The following is a 19,673-nucleotide window of genomic DNA, read 5'->3' on the forward strand; positions in this document are numbered from 1 at the left end:
TAAATGTGTAAAATAGAGATTGCTTTGCATGGTAAATGCTATGCCCCTATCATTAGCATTGTAAGCCTGTTGGAAGCATCGGCTAAAAGCGCTGTTTTTCGGAATGCTGGGGGTGAATGGAGGTGGACTATTTGACAAAAGTTCATACTCGTTATCATGTTTCATTACACCTCAAGTCCTTTTCATATAGATTTCTCCTTTAAGCATCTTCTGTATTTATTATAGCAGACGTCTCTCAGACACTCTGTTCTTCCTCACTATGGGGGTGTGAGTGTGTGAAGTGATGTGCAGTTGTCTGGTTTAGTCTGAAAGTGGTTCGGGGGGCGGGGTGGGGGGGCTCCATAAAAGGCGTGTGATTACAGCAGTACGGGCTGCTGTAGCCTCGCTGTAGCGTGTCGTTCCTCCAGCGGCCGCTAGATGTCGCCGAAGCGCGGCGCCGCTTTTCCCAGGCAGAAAGCTGAGTCACATCTAAAGGCAGAAACAGGGAGACACACAGCCGTTCCTGCGCGCGTGAGGGAGTGTGTGTGTGTTGTGAGTGTGTGTACATGCCAGGCAGTACCTGACCGCTGTTGACGATGTTGACGATCACGCTGAAAACTCTCCAGCAGCAGACCTTCAAGATCCAGATCGACGAGGAGCTGACGGTGAGTGGCCGGGAGGCAGTGTGAGGGCAGGCGGGTAGAGAGGCGGCCTCGGCCCCGGGGGGCAAAAACACATCCGCGGGGGGCGGAAAGTGGGGGTAAAACCCGGTCCCACCTCCACACACACCGCGTTTCACACGCTGTCGCGGCGCTGGCCTGTTAAAGGCCGGGGTTTGAGCTGTTAATAGCCTCCAACTTTTCTCTTCAGAATGACGATGCACTTATTGGACACATGACCAGCCAAGATTTGGTCTGGGCTGAACTTACACTGCAGCCATTCACACCCGCCGCTACACGTGCAGAGCTGATACTCGATAATCCGGTACACCGCGGTATTCAGCGCACGGTTCTGATGTCGCGGACACTTTCAAAAATACCGATAGTCAAACATCTTAGAGCTTTCACATGAGTTTTTTAAGCAGGTCTGTTTTTACATGTTCTTACTAGCCCTATCCAGATGGGATAAGTTTCTCAGGGGGTCCTGGGGTGATTTTATTCCCGAAAATTGCAGGCTGAATATCTGAACGGGATTAGTTTCTCAGGGGGACGTCTGTGAAAAATATTTCCCACTTTTCCCACTGATAAAACGCTTGCAACCGGACTGCAATTAAAAAAACAGCAGGACCAGTGAGTTTTTTTGGTTTTCTCTGTCACGTGACATCGCGTTCAGTAGCTCCGTCAAAACGCTCACCCAAAGTGTAATTACGATAAGTGGCAGTGGACAAATAGCTATTTTATTAAACACAAGAAGACAAAACTCTGAGATGTCAGTCCGGACGGGAATAAAATTATCGGAGGACCACAGAGTTCAGCGAAAAACAGTATGTAGTTCAGCCTGTAATTTTTTCAGGGGACGTTTGATTTACAGTGAGATTAGTAGTAAATATCACTGCTTACTTTGTGACCTGAATGTGCCCAAAATGCATTGTGAGTTTCACTACGAATTAACAGACAGCGGAACAAACGGAGCGGACATCGAACCATCAGGGTTGGCAAATTGTTACAGTGGGATTCAGATTAAACCAAGTCACTGTGTAAAACGTGCTGCACAGTCTTTATCCAACTGAGCCAGCTAGATAAGCAGATAATCAGTATAACCAAGTTGGTTGATCAGCATGGACCAAGAAAGACCAAAATCAAATCCAACATTTAATACTTTGCTTGTCACAATTAGTTCAGTAGTACAGAGCATTTTTTCATCAAGATGACCAGCTTTTCAACAACTTTAATCATCAAAGATCTGTTTAGACTAGGCATAAACGAAAATATCAGAATTTTATTGTTATTGGCAGGTAATTGCTTTTTCCAATTTGGCTGATATTGCAAACAGATATGTGCTGATGTATTTATTGTATGCTGGAAAAGGACCAAGTGATGCTGGCTGTGCTACTACAATTGGCTGACACTGATCACGCTAGTTTAAAATCCATTGATTTAAGTTATTTTTATTAATTTTTAATTAGACCCATTGTTTTTATTTAACCTGTAAATTTAAATAAGAGGGATTAGGCTATAGCTGTGACCAGTCTATATAAGGACCAGTTAAACCAAACCAAAAAATGTGAAAACAAATTTCTCAGGAGACACCTTTCATATTATTGTTTGCATACAGTTGGTTGAAAGATAAAATGTAGGGCAAATAAATGTTACATTAGATTTTAAAGTTATACTGGGGTGTCTAGTCTCTCTGTAAGTATAAATCTGTATACCAGTATTAGGCCTGGACAATAATTCGATAACGGTATTTATCGCGATAAGAAATGTTTCAATAACGGTGATATCATTTTTGTGTCATATCGATATGTATTATTTACAGAAACACGGCTCAGCTGCGCTCCGTTCGGCCCCTAAAATCTCTCGCGCTGAAAATCTCTCGTGCTGAAATCTCTCGCGCTGAAAATCTCTCGCGCTGAAGCTCGGCCGCGCTCCGGTCAGCATCTAAAATCTCTCGCGCTGAAACTCGGCCGCGCTCCGGTCAGCGCTCCGGTCAGCATCTAAAACCTCTCGCGCTGAAGCTCGGCCGCGGTCCGGTCAGCATCTAAAATCTCTCGCGCTGAAGCTCGGCCGCGGTCCGGTCAGCATCTAAAATCTCTCGCGCTGAAACTCGGCCGCGCTCCGGTCAGCATCTAAAACCTCTCGCGCTGAAACTCGCGCTGAAATCTCTCGCGCTGAAGCTCGGCCGCGCTCCGGTCAGCGCTCCGGTCAGCATCTAAAATCTCTCGCGCTGAAACTCGGCCGCGCTCCGGTCAGCGCTCCGGTCAGCATCTAAAATCTCTCGCGCTGAAACTCGGCCGCGCTCCGGTCAGCATCTAAAATCTCTCGCGCTGAAACTCGGCCGCGCTCCGGTCAGCGCTCCGGTCAGCATCTAAAATCTCTCGCGCTGAAACTCGGCCGCGCTCCGGTCAGCGCTCCGGTCAGCATCTAAAATCTCTCGCGCTGAAACTCGGCCGCGCTCCGGTCAGCATCTAAAATCTCTCGCGCTGAAACTCGGCCGCGCTCCGGTCAGCATCTAAAACCTCTCGCGCTGAAACTCGCGCTGAAATCTCTCGCGCTGAAGCTCGGCCGCGGTCCGGTCAGCATCTAAAATCTCTCGCGCTGAAACTCGGCCGCGCTCCGGTCAGCATCTAAAATCTCTCGCGCTGAAACTCGGCCGCGCTCCGGTCAGCATCTAAAACCTCTCGCGCTGAAACTCGCGCTGAAATCTCTCGCGCTGAAGCTCGGCCGCGGTCCGGTCAGCATCTAAAATCTCTCGCGCTGAAACTCGGCCGCGCTCCGGTCAGCATCTAAAATCTCTCGCGCTGAAACTCGGCCGCGCTCCGGTCAGCATCTAAAACCTCTCGCGCTGAAATCTCTCGCGCTGAAGCTCGGCCGCGGTCCGGTCAGTATCTAAAATCTCTCGCGCTGAAACTCGGCCGCGCTCCGGTCAGCATCTAAAACCTCTCGCGCTGAAACTTGCACTGAAATCTCTCACGCTGAAACTCGGCCGCGCTCCGGTCAGCATCTAAAATCTCTCGCGCTGAAAATCTCTCGCGCTGAAACTCGGCCGCGCTCCGGTCAGCATCTAAAATCTCCTTTTAGAATCTCCTAAATTTCTTTATTCTGGCTGAAACACTTTTGTAGTTTATGTTATATCTAAGTTATTTATAGTTATAAAAGCCTACAGGTTTGCTTATTTGACTGTGATATCATGTTCCTTTTATGTATATAAAGGCTTTTTTTCCTTATCCTGGTTGAAGCACTTTTGTTTTGATCTGTTAAATTTGTTTACGGAAGAATAAGAAGCTTTGCCTCTGTTGTAAATGTAAAGTTATTTATATTGGTAATATGTACAGTACAGGCCAAAAGTTTGGACATACCTTCTTATTCAATGCGTTTTCTTTATTTTAATGACTCTTTCATTTCATGACGCATTGAATAAGAAGGTGTGTCCAAACCTTTGGCTTGTACTGTATATAGGTTATAGGCTTGTGTTTGACAGAGATGTCATGTTTTTATTTTGCTATAAGTGATTAAAAGTGATCATTGGTTTATTTTGACCATTTTTTATTTCTAAAGTATTATATAGTTTTTGTGAAAGGAGGCTTTAAAGACTTAAGTTTTTCTTAGGCCTTCAAAATATTTATGTCGATATCGAAATTATATCGTATCGACCGAAATTATGGAATATATCGTGATATAAATTTTGGCCATATCGTCCAGCACTAACCAGTATCAACATTAGTGCCAAAGTTTAGACTACATTTAGGTACACAAAACCGGTTACCAGCAAAGGCTTCCTTGAATCTTTAGCTGAGAAATTTAATCTCATATCATTAGTACTTATAGAAAACTGACCATCAATTAATTACAGACCATAATGATGCTTAGTAATTGGATTTAGTACATATCGGGTTGTTGAAAGTTTAAGAAAAATAATCAACAATAATTAGAAAATAGCCATTGCTGGATTTCCTAGTAAAAAGCTGACTCTTAAATAGTCAAGCAAGCGTCAAAATAAACTCTGTCTGTACTAGTTATAGTTATCTTAATGATAGGATGCCCAATAGGGGCCTAATTATGGGACATATTGTGTAGTAATATAATTAAATATTTTTCTGCATTGCCACCCAATGGAGATACCATCAGATATATCCACAAATGTACAAAATAATAATTAATACAAATAATATTGGTAGAATAACTGCACTTCAAATAAGCTCATATACAGCCATTGATGCAGTGTATTGTTGTCATAAGCTCCACCTCCTGGACTTTTGTAGTACTGCTCATGAACAGACCATGTGCTTTAGTTTGTTTTTTTCTGTGTATCTTTAATACATGAACCATGATAATCATAGAAGAATATCAGGTAAAGGGGAGAAATACCAGGGCCTATCCAGGCATATATTCAAATATTTATCAGTTATTGTATAATTAATATCAATCCAGTTATCATCCTTTTTTTACCATGTTGTTGCAGTGCACCCTCATGCAATACCCATCTACTGCTGTGTTTTACAGCAGTAGATGGGTAAAACACAGGGTTTACAGACTATTGCAAATATAGCATTTTATATAGCGTGATTCTTAACAGTCTGAGAAACAGCATTGCTCATTTACACTCTGCCTCATTTAGCACACCCCATTCAGCTCTTCAGCTCAGTCCCAGAGGAGTTACATTCAGTGTTAGAAGAGTAAAAATACTGAATGAAAAAAGGAGTGAAAGAAGTGATATTTGTGCTGTTATACAAAAACCTCATATCCTTAAAAGGACAACTTTACAAGCGAATTTACACAATATCTAAATATACAGAAGTGTTACCTTAGTGTGACTCAAAATAAAGGATGATGACGAGATGCATGAGACAAGTTTTACCTCATCTCCATGCATATTCCTCGATGTGCCAACAATATGTCATAAAGGCATTACCACCCACAGTGCAGGGGGTGGTAATGATCAGAACTGGAGATGTCTGGCTTTAAAAGTCCATGCAAACAGCAAGCAAGCATCTCTGCCAAAAATCACATTTACAATCAATGCAGGAGCCCCACACATGTCCTGCAGGTCTGTGAGACATGGCTAGTGATAGACGATTAGTTCCTCCCACTTGATATGTTGGCATGTCAGTGTAAATACAGTTCACTGCAGTTTATTCAGTTGCTAACTGTGTTCTGAATGCAGGTACGAGCCCTTAAAGAGAAGATTGAAGCTGAAAAGGGAAAGGAGGCGTATCCCATAGCTGGACAGAAGCTCATTTATGCAGGTAGACGATACACCCAAGAGCGATTGATTCTTATTCTTATATATTTATCTTAATTTGTGGCTTATAATTTATTTATGTACTGGTGTGGGTTTACTAAAAGCTTTGTAGCACAGAGATGATTCTTGATGGTCAAGCGAGCATCACATTAAACACTCTCTCTCCATGTTAAGAAGTTGTTAATACTAAGATGCTTTTGGAAAACTGGGCCCTGGTTCACAAAATCCATAACACATACAGCACAATCTAGATAGATTTAATATTCTTGATACAGTATAAATAAGGAGTGCAAAAATATATTAAATATGTTCCATTTTCCATTTTCAGTTTATATAAGCGTTTTTTATTATAGATGTACATTATTTGCAAGTCATGCTAATATGCTAGTCATTATATAATGTCATGCACTACAATACAGTTCCATATAATCCAGTTCATTATACTGTTATATTCCTAATATTCTATATATATATATATATATATATTGTTAATTAATCATATTGGATACTGCCTGCATTTCAGCTTTAATTCAGTTTCAATTCAAATGTACTGTAGGTAAAATCCTGAATGATGACATACCTTTGAAGGAATACAAAATGGAGGAAAAGAACTTTGTGGTGGTCATGGTAACTAAGGTAAGAAGTCCTTTCTCATACCTGGATTATTACTGCAGTATTCAAGTGTATAACTCCTTCTGGCAGTACTACAATAATACATGATTGTATAGAATAGATATGTGTAAAAAATGCGTAAAAAAGAAATTCACTGATAAATCTCGCATCCAAGAAGCACAGTTTGCTTTTTTAAGCCTTTAGAAGTTGAAGTTAATGTTAGAGATAACAGAAGTATGGTTCATTTTATATTCTGATTTATTAAGGGTTGGACTATAAGAGCAAAATTGGTCTCAGTTTTATATTGCATCAGTACAGAACAGTATATAAGCCACAGACACATCAAGCCAAGAATGCCTACACCGATCGTCTGTACCTGCAATCTGCATGTAATTCACTCTAATATTACCTGTAATAAAAATCAGTCAGTGGCAGATACTGTAAATAATGTCAATTAAGATATCATATATTGATACTGATATTGGAATATTATCCAGCCCTAATTTTATTAGACATTGTAAACATTGCCCTTTTAAGTAAAATATAAATGTAATTTATTATATTATATATAATACGTACATTACTGCAAAATTACATAACATTTACTAATAATGTTGAAAAAGAACATGTATTACATTTAGAGTTACAATTAATTAATTAATTAATTAATTAATTAATTAGTTTGAAGGGCCAATTGTAAATTTCATATTATTTCAGGTCCATTTGTAAAGTAACCCTTAAAATTAAACAGACTGTTTTTGTTACAAAGTCATTAATGATGATACATGTTATTTACCTCTGTTCTGATTTGCTGCCCTGTACTGCCTTGCACCCCTAAAGCATATAATACTACTAAAATAAGAATGCACTGCAAATAGTTGTGTACTGTTTTGACAAACTAATTGGTACAGTAGTGTTATCCCTTATGATATCTCTGCAAATGGGGCGGGGCTAAACAAAAAACAAAACAAAAAAATATAGGGCAATATATAATATATTATTATTCTGTTTCTGTTTCCCAACAGCCCAGAACAGCTGCACCTCCACAGCCCCCTGCTGCTCCTCCTATGGTCGCTGTTCCCCTTCCCGATCTCTCTTCTCAGATTGTCTCCACACCTGCCCCGCCTCCTTCTGCCCCAGCAGCCCCTGCACCCACCACAACACCTGCCCCCGTCCCTGTGCCTGCTCCTGCCGCCGTCCCTATCCCAACACCTGCACCCACACCCACAAACACACCCGCCTCAGCCCCTGTAGAAGCAGAACCTTCAGCAGAACCTATTGCCCCACCCACCACAGAGCCCCCTGCTGCCCCGGCCGCTCAGGCCGAGCCAGTAGAGACAGTGAGTGCACCTCCAGAACCTTCCCCAGTGCCACAACCCCAGACTGCCCAGCCCCAAGCAGCCGAACCAGAGCAGCCCAGAACAGCCCAACCCCAAGCCGCCCCGCTGGAGCAGCCCGGCATCCCTGCTGCCGCCCTCTCAGCTGCTAGGTAAGAGGTCTACTGTACTGTATGGGGTAGGACTACACAATATAGACAAATAAATTAATTACTGACGGCCTTTCCAGTGCTTCACCCACAAATCACACAATTCTGAGTTCACAATGTTACACAGCCTTTAGGAACTCTCGGGCTTATTCGGATTTTTCTATGAAAAAATCTATAATTTTTTTGGTAAAATCTTAAACATTTTGGGCTATATGTGTTTTTTTTCCTAAATAACTATGTTGTTAATAGGACAGGAATAGGAATTTCACTACATACGGGACAACACTGCAAAAATACTACTAATAAACTACCAGGCTTTGCTAAATAAAGGTAGTTTATTAATGGTAGCTGCTAGCTAGGCACTTAACTACTTAGCTAGGAAAGAAGGTATTTTACACTAGCGCATAAGTTAACCAAGCGCAATATAATTTATATACTCTGTAATCATTTTATTTTTAATTGGAGTTATGCAATAACAAAAGTTTGATAGAAGGACCACACTCTAACTCCACCCCTTATCAACTAACCGCCCTATAAAAAACAGCTCTATCTAAAACTACCTTTTGTGACGAAAGGTCGCAAACCCACCACCTCCCCTGCCACCCCCTTCATCCTATCTACTACCACTTTCTTCAAGGGGGGGGGGATATAACTGCAGGCTCCTTCAGCTATGCAGTTCAGAACTCCAGCACAAAATTCTCGAGTTCCCCTCCTTTTCTTTTTATTTCGATTAATTCTTTCAAGCTTGGTCCACACTCTCACACACTCATAATCCAGTCTGACTGACTAAGCCCGTCCAATCCTCCAGCAGTTCCTGTGAAAGAATTTGTGTATGTCGTTTAGATAAGACAATTGTGATATTTCCTTCGCTTTACAAATTCACCTGCACGACCAACTTATTAGGAACTTATTGGGGTTGTCCAGAATCCTCACCACACACAGTGTTAAAAGAATCTGGCTTATTTGCATATTATTAAGTATTGTTAAGACCACTAGCACAATACTCAATACACAGCTCCAGTTCTTTCCTCTTTTATTATCATCAAGACTTTAAGACTAAACAGCTTTGAGAAAGGTGGTCTCAGTCTAGGTTTTATATATTTCCATATGACTCCTAATTTATGATGAATATTAGATGTTTTAAATTTTACCTCAAAATGTGATTTAGGCCAGAAGTTTCTGTTTGCATGGTCAATAATAATAATCAGTTTTTCCTTTGTATAAGATACACTAAAAGTAAAAAAAAAAAAAGGAAAGAAACAATTACATCTTTTTCGGTCAAACGGTACAAAATTAATCTTCCATGTTCTGGTCTACAGGCAAACAATGACAACAAAAACAGCAAAAAATTAGATCATTAATTAAAAAGAAAATAAACACCTCAAATACAAAGTTGGTAAAATAGGGCAAAAACTTTTCACCCTGAAAATCCACTAATCTAGAGGTTTTAACTGAAGACTTGAATTTTAAACATCTGAGAACAGTGATATAAGGAATGTAAAATTCCAGTTTAAAGTTAAAACATGAAATCTGCTCTTATTCCCACTGCAGCATGATGGAGGAGCTGGGTCTTCTCGAGGAAGCAGCATCGATACTTGGTATATCATTTACTTATTAATCTACATTTCTAATACATTACTCAGAGGATCAGTTTCCCAGACAGAGATTAACCCTAGTCTTAGACTACACATTATTTACATCTGGGCTTAATCCCTGTGTATGAAACTGATTCAGAGAGATTAAGAAGGTTAGTCTCACTGTTTTTTCTCTTTTTTGGACAGTGACCGGACAGGCGTATGAGAATCTGGTGACAGAGATCATGTCTATGGGATACGAGAGAGAACAGGTCATCGCTGCTTTGAGAGCAAGCTACAATAATCCTGACCGGGCAGTGGAATACCTCCTCATGGTGAGGGAATCATCTAACGGCGCATTTTAGAGTGATCTTCTGAGTTAAAGAATAATAACAGTGCCTTGTTGTGAATGGGACATTGTTGTTTACATCATGATGCTCATTTTTTTAATGGGTGTGTTCAGTATCACTAGAACATTGAACAATTGCATAAAAAATGATTTAGACCAATTACATTATACACTGTGCTCCAAAGGTTCATATATAGTATGTGTTAAACATTTATTTTTATGTAGTTTAATTATTGCTTTGAAAGAAAAAAAACTAAATAATGTAGTCTAATAAAATTTAATGAGTTTACACGGATCCCGTAATCTTGATCATAAATAGATTTCTGCAGAATAATCTGCAGTCATGATTCAAGTGGCAGCACAGTCCAATTACCTAGATTGGATTAAGACCTAGAAATATTAAGAAATTCAATAAGGAGAGCTGGATTTTAGCTCAGTAATATCTCAGTACATCTAAACGGTTACTCTGATTTTTTGGTCAGTTTTCTTAGTTTTTTGCATACACAGTTGTAACCAGGTGTCCAACAAAACATGATCTTTATTTTTGCAGCAGTATTGAGCTGTAATAGGGCAGCATTGTGTACTATTAAGTAAATATGCATAAATATGTATGCTTCTGTGAGAATATTGGCTGGTTACCAAAATTAAAAATTTGATTACCTGGAATTTTCCAATTGTCTGTTTACCCAATTGCATGTAGAGCAAATGCATTGATAGGATTAATGACTAAATCTCATATTCTGCAATTATCACATTATTAAGTATTATGTAAATGCACTAAATGTGGCACTGCAGTTTTGGTGTTTGAATTAAATTTCTGTATTATTTTCCAACACCAATGTAATTATTCGTCAAATTTTGTGCTTTTTCAGGGTATTCCTGCTGAATTAGAGCAGCCTCCACAAGAAGTAGTGCGACCAACTCCAGTGGCCAACCCTGCCTCTGCCCCAGCTTCTGCCCCGGCTCCAGCTCCTGCTCCTGCCCCTGCCCCAGCTCCTTCCCCAGCTCCTGCTCCTGTTTCAGCTCCAGCTCCCGCTCCACAAACCGAGAGACCTCAGCCTCCAGCAGCTGCTGCAGGTTAGTTCCTTTGTCTTAAAAATAATTGGTAGAATGTTAGTGATAGATTTAAAATATGAGCTGAATGTTCAAAGAAGCACAAGAATCAACTCCTTTACATTGTGACATTTTCGGGCCTACAAAATATAGAATTCACTTTCAGTACAGTTTCAAAAAAAAAAAAAAAATCCCATAGCTCTTTACATTCTTAAACATAAAGATGCTTTAAATGATTTTTTGAGTGATACCATTAAAGAAACTCTTTTGTTCTATTAAGAACTTTGTTTGTAATAGAGATGGGTAAGTGCGACACTGACAATAGTATTGTGTGCCATGACTTTTGGCATGGCTCTTAGAAGCTGAGGAATGCTGCATTGACCTGCAGGATATACACATGGGGCATCCTTCATTGAATGTGGATAGGATTTCTCCTATCTAGCAATTCTAGCAAGATGCCACAAGTCACGTTCATTACCACCCACTGTGCTGTCCACTGTGGTTGGTAATGCCTTTCATGAAATATACCTGGTGCAAATTTAAAACACGTTACCTGAGGTAATTATTCATGACTAGTTAATAGACAGCTATCCCATGACTTGTCATGTCAGTGTAAAAAAAAAAAACAATTGTTAACAGAACCAAAAAGGGTTATTTTATGGCATTGCTAAAGAGCGAATAAAGAGCAAATAAAGAGCAAATAAGGAACATAAAAGCATTATTCTATTGTGGATAGGCACAAAGGTTAATAAGCCACCTGAGATAATATTCTGTATGTCCAAATGTTTGTGGGTGTCCTTTTTAATATATATATATTAAGCTACTGCATTAGCTTGCATCCACTTGCAAATGCACACAGTTTGTCTGTTCTCTGCAAAGAAGTATTGCCAATAAAATAGGAGCAGATAATTGACAGATCATTGAACAGTGGGGAAGTAGAACTGTGTACTGTTTGTGTACTATAATTACTCAAATAATTTTAAGTTACAAAAAAATTACTTAAAAAAATTAAGATCAGTCAATCCAAACATTTGTAAGAATTTTAAAAGACCATGGAAACTTTATGAAACTTGCTCTCTTCAGGACAGACTCAGGAGAGGAAGACCAAGGGCCCTTTACAATTGACTGCTCACCAATAGATAGCTGAAATAGGGCCTAAAGAGCCTATGCATACAGTTATCTCTGTTATACAGGATAAGTTTATCAAAGTTACCTGCCTCAGAAACCGCAACGTAACAGCACCCCAGATAAATGCTTCACAGAGTATTTTGGTTTGTTTAACACGTTTCAGTTACTACATGATTCCTTATGTGTTCCTTTATAATCTGAGTGGCTTCAGTATTCATTTACAACCATTTAGTGGTACTGTATCTGCAGATGTTATTACTGTGAAGGCCCACATCAAACATCACTGGGGTGACTTTTTAACCTTTAGTCTATCCAGAAAACACCAACATTACACACTCAGTACACACACACTTTATGAGTAATGATATTGCGGCAATGCCTCGTCCTGACTTTGGCCCACTGGTGCCGTGTTTGGGCCTGGGCAGACTCCTGTACAGCCCCTCTCTATGCTATGAACAGGTGCTACATCTGCGCCCCCTCAGCCCCAGTCTGCGTCAGGTAACCCTCTGGAGTTCCTGAGGAACCAGCCGCAGTTCCAGCAGATGCGTCAGATCATCCAGCAGAACCCTGCCCTCCTGCCTGCACTGCTGCAGCAACTGGGCCGGGATAACCCTCAGCTCCTACAGGTAATATACGCCACAGGAGATCAGTGTTAGTGATCAAAATGCTGCCAGTACAACAGAGAATGTTGGGGAGGGGGATTAGACAGCAAAGTCACCATAGCTATGGGTATAACAACACAGTAGTAATAGTAATGCTTAATTGAAATATGTACAGGCAATATCACATAAAATTTTAATGTAAGTAAATCAAGGTGGTATTCAAGTAGGAATTTAAGGCACTGTATATGATTCTGGAAACTGTAAAATTTTGAGCTCAACAGAAAAACAAACACGCCCTTCTCTTCAGTGCTTCTTTACAAGCCCCACCCCCCCCCAAATTCATACATGTTGTGGGTTAGCAAATGGTTGATACATTTGCTTTTTGTATTCATTGGTATTTACAGTATCTGTCATATGCATTTGCAATTTACATGTCTTCTCCCATGCCCCTCCCCTCACTCCATCCTGGCCATGAACACAAATGCATCCTATACTACTGTCAGACTCCATCTGAGCCACTGATTTATTTTCCATTTACAGAGAAACAACTGAGTAAGCTTGCAAGCTATAAGGAAACATTTGCAGAATTATACAAAAAGTGTATTGTTTAAAATTGTATACAACACATTTAATCACACATTTTTCATTAATGTTTGTTTGCAGCAAATTACGCAGCACCAGGAACGCTTCGTACAGATGCTGAATGAGCCACTGGGGGGTGAGGCGGAGGCTGCACAGGCACAAGGATCTCCACAGACCAGTTACATCCAGGTCACTCAGCAGGAGAAAGAGGCCATTGAGAGGGTACAACTGAACAACAACCTGATAATATCTAATTTTCTCTTTCTGTATGTTCTGTTTTAATACAACTAATGTGGTCTGGGTTACACATTTAGAATCTGCACTTTCTAAATATTTTCCTCCATTTGATTTAATAGGCAATGTTTATATCTACAGCCCAAAAAAAAGAGACCACTTAAAAATTATGAGTTTCTTTGATTTTACCAAATTGAAAACCTCTGGAATATAATCAGCAGAAAGATGCATGATCACAAGCCACTAAACCAAGCTTAACCGCTTGAATTTTAGCACCAGGAGTGGCATAAAATTATCCAAAAGCAGTGTGTAAGACTGGTGGAGGAGAACATGCCAAGATGCATAAAAACAGTGATTAAAAACCAGGGTTATTCCACCAAATATTGATTTCTGAACTCTTAAAACTTAAAAAATGACAATATTTTTATTTGGAATGCGGGAGAAATGTTGTCCATAGTTTATTGAATAAAACAACAATGTTCATTTTTCTCAAACATATACCTATAAATAGCAAAATTACAAATACTGATTCAGAAACTTAAGTGGTCTCTTAATTTTTCCAGAGCTGTATATTATATTTAAAACAGAAAAAGCATTTATTAAACACCAAGGGCTGGTTGATTATGTGCAGGTTTGTGTTCCTTTAGCCTCAGTCTTAATCTGGATCACCTCCATCAAATCTAATTGAATAGTTTAATGCCATAGCAATATCTAGTTGTAGTCTTCTCGTTTTATTTAATTTAATATTTTAAAGTACTGAAAGTAAAGAACTAACAATAGTGAGGTGCTTGCAGTATTAAACTTTCAAACATTAATGCAACTCTCACATGTCTTTGTCTTTATCCTGCAGTTAAAAGCCTTGGGGTTTCCAGAGGGACTAGTCATCCAGGCTTATTTTGCCTGCGAAAAGAACGAGAACCTAGCAGCCAACTTCCTCCTCCAGCAGACCTTCGACGACGAGTGAATGTGTAAAGCACGCATTAGAAACCTCAGTGGGCGATGGAGTTTGCGTGTAGCGTGTGCGTGCTGGCAGAAGTTTTTCGATGTGACTGGGAATGTTCTGTGCTGTGTACCATGGAGAGAAAGCCATGACGTGAAGTACTCTAATATCAGAGATGTGATGTTCTGCCTGTCTGTATTAGATTAGTTCACTCTTGGACAGAACGTCTGTCTGTCTGCTCTGCTGCTGTTCCTGCCGAGTGTGCCGTATGAGTTTGCAGGTTTTTATCTCTACTGTTTAATTTATTGCAATTAAATCCTGCCAAAAGACTCCTCAGTATCATCTCTCCTAATGTTCTTCAGATATCTGTGCTTGTCTGCATCAGAAGGAAAGATTTCACGAGTGTTTTTTCACAACGTTCACAAATGTTTACACTGTGGTACATCAAAGATAGTTAGTATCGTTTGAAGAGCTGTTTGAAATTTTATAAAGTTTGCTTATTAAATATTAAGTATTGTTAAAATGACTAATTGAAGACACCCATGCTAGAATAGAAAGACTTGAAATAAAGCTTTAGAATTACAGTAATGAGACCGAGAACCATACCAAGAACCCATAGTTTGTAACGTTCTTGCTATGTTTTAAGATGTTGTGTGTCCTTGCATATTTTTTGGGAAACATTGGCATCAGCTTTCCTGTTTGGGTCACTTTCATTTGTCATTCAGTTAGAATAAACTTTGAAATAAATGAACTACAAAGTACGAATTCTGTTGATATGATAATTAACTTAGTGCATAAAAATTAAACAATTTGTTTCAGCAGCAAGTAAAATGTTTGGCACCAATTTTCAAGTATAAAAACTGTTATGCTAAAAGAAGATTTCCAAAAGTGTCCAAAATAAAAATACAATATTGAGCACAAATTATAATGATACCTTGATTTCTTGTTAACAGAAGCAACACTGTTTGGTGTTAAATTAAGTTCTAATTAAGTTCTTTTTTTTATTATTTTGTATTAAAAAAGTCTAAATCCTTACATTAATTGGTCTATATATATATATATATATATATATATATATATATATATAGAGTGAATAGATACAATGAATGAATTGTCTCTCTGTATATGAAGCTTTTAGTAAGCTAATGCAACGTGAACTAATTTTTCTTGTCCCAGAAATATTTGTGATAAACTATATTATAGTAATTTTTAAGCCCATTTTATGTCAATACAATTAAATAATACAATTAAATAATAATGAAATTACACCCTTTTTTGAGAGAAATTTGCTTTTAATTATTAATTCATATTTACATATTAGGAATTTAATTATAAACATTTAAGAATATTCTCAATTCACAAAACAAATAAAATCGATCTACCTGCTCATTCATGTTAATGAGCTCTCCTTGTTTTATTGAGGTAAACAAAAATGATTGAAGTTGTGTCCATATATATTGTATAATACGTTAATAATGTGTTCATCATGAAAGGCCCAATTTAAACCAGCAATGACATTCTTTAATTTTGCATTCTCTTAGAAGATTTGGGATTCAGTTTTGGCCTGGTAATGTTATTATTTTAGTGTATGAAGTTGCACATTACTGTACATAAATATTGCATTGGTTACTGACACGTCGTTTCCTTGAAGACGTATTGCACATCAGTTTATTACAAATGAACTGCATGTTTTCTGAAAATCTGAGTCTTCATGCACTTGTGCCACAATTCTGTTTGCTGCTATTTTTAGGCCATGTTTTTCCCCCCTGCATGCTGACCCCATTCCCATGTGGTGTCGGGGATCAGCTAGAGGTGGATATAAATATCACAGAAAGCTGTGTTGGCCCAGACGGGGAGGTCATTGCAGGGTGGGTGCAGTAACATGGCTTGTGCAGAGCAGCGGGTAGAGAGTACATGTCCAGGTCCAGGGAGTGAGAATGGCTTATTCAGCAAAGCCCAGAATGTTGATGACGAGGTCCAGGAGAAAGTCTGCGAGGAGATCCAGGAAGAAAAGGTGGATATAGTGCCTGACGCTGTGCTTCAGGTAGAGAACGAGTCTTTCTTTGTTAACCGTGAAAGACTTGCCCAGCTGAGTCCATACTTCCGAGCACTTTTCTTCGGTGGAGGTCGAGAGAGTAGCAGGAGGCACATTGAACTCAACGCTGTGAGTTTGGACCATTTCCGTATTCTCATGGAGTACACCCAAAGCTTCAAACTGTGTCTCGACAGGAAGAACGTCTTGGGGGTACTGGAGACAGCCAATTTCCTTCACCTGGAGAAGGCCAGGTTACTATGCTGCAAGTTCCTGGAGAGAGAGCTGCACCTCAGCAACTGTTTGGGAATGATGGCCTATGCATGGCATCATGGTTGTCTAGAGCTGTATGCTGCTGCAAGGGAAGTGGTCCTCACCCACCTCCCAGCTATTGCTTCCGAGGAGGACTTCCTCTACCTGTCCAAGGAGACCATTGCAGACCTTCTTGCAAGTGATGACCTCTTTGTTCCACGCGAAGATCTAGCCTTCGAGGTCACTTTGCGCTGGGCTACCTTTGACCCTAGTCGTGAGAATGACTTCTTGGAGCTAATGGGATTGGTTAGACCTGAGAGTTTGACTTTGCCATACCTCACAAGTCTTCTGACCTCAATCAAAAGTTCGGACCCTCGTGCCAAGCTCATCTGCAAACTGAACGACCAATTGCCTGCAAGCTGGAATGCTGGCAGGTCTGTGCCAAGGACTCGTTCCAGGGAGATGCTGTTCTTGCTTGGTGGATCACATGAGCAAGAGCAGCAGTCGCTTTATCAGTTCAACCCACGCAGCGGAAGGTGGCAGTCATGCCCACCCTTGCAGAGGAAGTGCCTCACGCAGTACTCTGTGGCAGCAGTAGGTAACAACTTTGAATTTGAAGGCTCTGATTTGCCTCTAGCGTTGATTAACATGTTTACATCTGGCGTGACTTTTTATTAATCTGTCTGAAAGTGGTTTTGCATGAGCAGTAGTGTCTCTAAGTCAGCAGCATCCAAACTTGCTCCAGGAGATGTACAGTACTTTCCTGCAGAGTTAAGTGGCAACTCAAGTGGCTAACGTCACATCTGCTTGTAGTTAAGGGTTGGGCTTGTAAGTTCCATTACACTGAAGCAAAAATATTCAGTTATATTTGGTAGGGATGTAAACACTGCAGGGAAGCATCTCTCCTGGAGTAGAAATGGATGGATGCCGCAATTCACTTCACACATGACCTCAGATTGACCAACTGACCAAATAACTATCCTCTTCTCCAAGGAGACAATGTGGTGGTGACCGGTGGCTACTTCCGAGATGTCCTTTGGTTCAGTGTAGACTGGGTACGGATTTACCAGTGTGGCAACGAGCGGTGGGTGGATGGCCCAGCACTCCAGAAGTCCAGACACAGCCACTGCTCAATAGGACTGCATTTCCAGCTCTTTGTACTGGGAGGCAGCATGGATGAAGGACCTGTGGCCGATGTGGAGAGGTTGTTGTTGGGAGCCGATAATTGGGACAGCGTTAGCCCCATGGTGCGGGCCGTAGAGAGGGCAGCGGTGGTCGCCATGCGTTCGTGCCTTTACGTGGCTTGTGGTTTGGATGAGAATGGAGAAGTGTACAGTGGCATTCAGAGGTACAAACCAGAGGTTGACCAATGGGATGTCGTCTCCTACTCTCCTTTTCCACGGTAAGGAAGCAACAGAAATATGCCATAAGACAAACTAACAGAAACTTGCAGAGGTTAAAGTGCTGTTTGGCCATTATCTTCTGAAGGATAAGCAGTGGAAAAGTTGAAGACACGGGTTGTCTTGTTTTTCTGTTCATTATTTGTACGAGAAGGGTTTCTAAATTGTTCTTGGCTGGAACAAATGTTTTTTACAAGAACATTATTAGTATATAGAACTATTATATTGAGGTAAAGTACATAAAGTTTGTGCCCCTTGCCCAGTGTGATTAATTGGCCCAAGCTTGGCTGATGTACAGCAGCATTGGCCGTGCAGAATTGGGCCAAATGTAGATTATAGTGCCGATTGCTGTACTGTACTTGGCAATGAGACATTTCCCATATTATATTCGGCAAACGGGGCGTTAGCAGCTGCAACATGGGTGGATTGCTGTTCTATACTCTACAACTGAGATGTTGCACTCGGCTCTGAAATAAACTAAGCATTTGGGCCAAAATCGGTTCTAGACACAAACTGGAGCTGAGCCGATGCAACTCAAGTTCGGCATGGGGTATATGGCTTGGAAATGGTCGGAGTGTTTTTTGCTCTCGTTGACAGAAACAACAAAAAAAAAAAACTTAGGACCTCTTAAAGGTTTATATAATAGACGCCATACCTTAAATACCAACCGAGTAGATACGTCATACATAATTATAATACTTAACCTATACGTCTTTTCTAAACTAAAATACAGTATAATACTCTAACGTTGTGATGCTTGTCTCTTTCTACTTACCACCAACCCCCAGTTATGACCTTCTCGCCACTGAGCTCAACGGAGCCCTGTATCTGCTGGGAGGTAAAGCCCTGCGGCTGGACGTTGATACTGAGGAGTGGACTGTTCTGGAAGAGGAGAGTCTGGATAGAAAGTTCTTCACTGGCTGTGCGACTGTGAACGGGCAGATCTACCTGATAAGCGAGAGGAAGATTAACAAAGTCTCCACAAACATGATACTTCTGGACCCTTACATTGACACATGCTTGGAAATAGATGACTCCATACCTTGCCCTGTGCCCATACGAGGTTGTGTCACTGTTCGTATGACAGGCATGTGAACCTTAAAAGTCAAGAAATGGATATCTAATGTATCGGACCTGAACAGCAGCCATTTACTTTTGCATCTGGAATCTGATATTTTGTCTGTTTATGATCAGTTAGACAAATGTAAGGTCTTTGTCATGAACAGGGTATCTGCAGGTATGGGGAAATTACATTAATCAACATCTAAAGTCTTTTTAAAACCACTTAAACCACTCAAAGACAGTCAGAAATTTCAAAGTAACATAAATCAACAGTTTCACAATCAGAAAATGAACTGTTCTAAAGAGTAAACACTGAAAATAGTGTCTAGGGCAAAAGTTCGTAAAATGTACACTCCTCATGCCTACAGTAGCTTTCAGTCTGCTGTTAAATTGATAAGCTAACTTGCATATAGACAATAAAACCAGAACTGTATTTAATGTTCCGCATTTTTAAGACCTCTGGGAGATGGATTTAAGACATCATAGG

The 19,673-nt window shown here is 40.2% G+C and overlaps 2 protein-coding genes across 2 annotated transcripts; both read left to right on the forward strand.

The window, feature by feature from the left end:
- The first annotated feature begins 401 nt into the window (after positions 1-401).
- On the forward strand, positions 402-14,770 carry rad23ab (RAD23 homolog A, nucleotide excision repair protein b). The gene is made up of 10 exons (XM_049465315.1): positions 402-644; positions 5,803-5,884; positions 6,437-6,516; positions 7,518-7,981; positions 9,530-9,576; positions 9,760-9,887; positions 10,774-10,978; positions 12,542-12,708; positions 13,348-13,488; positions 14,351-14,770. The coding sequence occupies exons 1-10, from the start codon at positions 576-578 to the stop codon at positions 14,462-14,464; spliced, it is 1,497 nt and encodes a 498-aa protein (XP_049321272.1). The 5' UTR covers positions 402-575; the 3' UTR covers positions 14,465-14,770.
- Positions 14,771-16,163: 1,393 nt separating this feature from the next.
- On the forward strand, positions 16,164-19,627 carry LOC103032347 (kelch-like protein 24). Its single transcript, XM_007246187.3, has 3 exons — positions 16,164-17,322; positions 17,718-18,126; positions 18,913-19,627. Exons 1-3 carry the CDS (start codon positions 16,323-16,325, stop codon positions 19,217-19,219), a joined length of 1,716 nt encoding a protein of 571 aa, XP_007246249.3. The 5' UTR covers positions 16,164-16,322; the 3' UTR covers positions 19,220-19,627.
- Positions 19,628-19,673: the final 46 nt, after the last annotated feature.

This window comes from Astyanax mexicanus, chromosome 16 (genome assembly GCF_023375975.1).
Source record: "Astyanax mexicanus isolate ESR-SI-001 chromosome 16, AstMex3_surface, whole genome shotgun sequence".
Lineage (NCBI taxonomy): Eukaryota > Metazoa > Chordata > Actinopteri > Characiformes > Acestrorhamphidae > Astyanax > Astyanax mexicanus.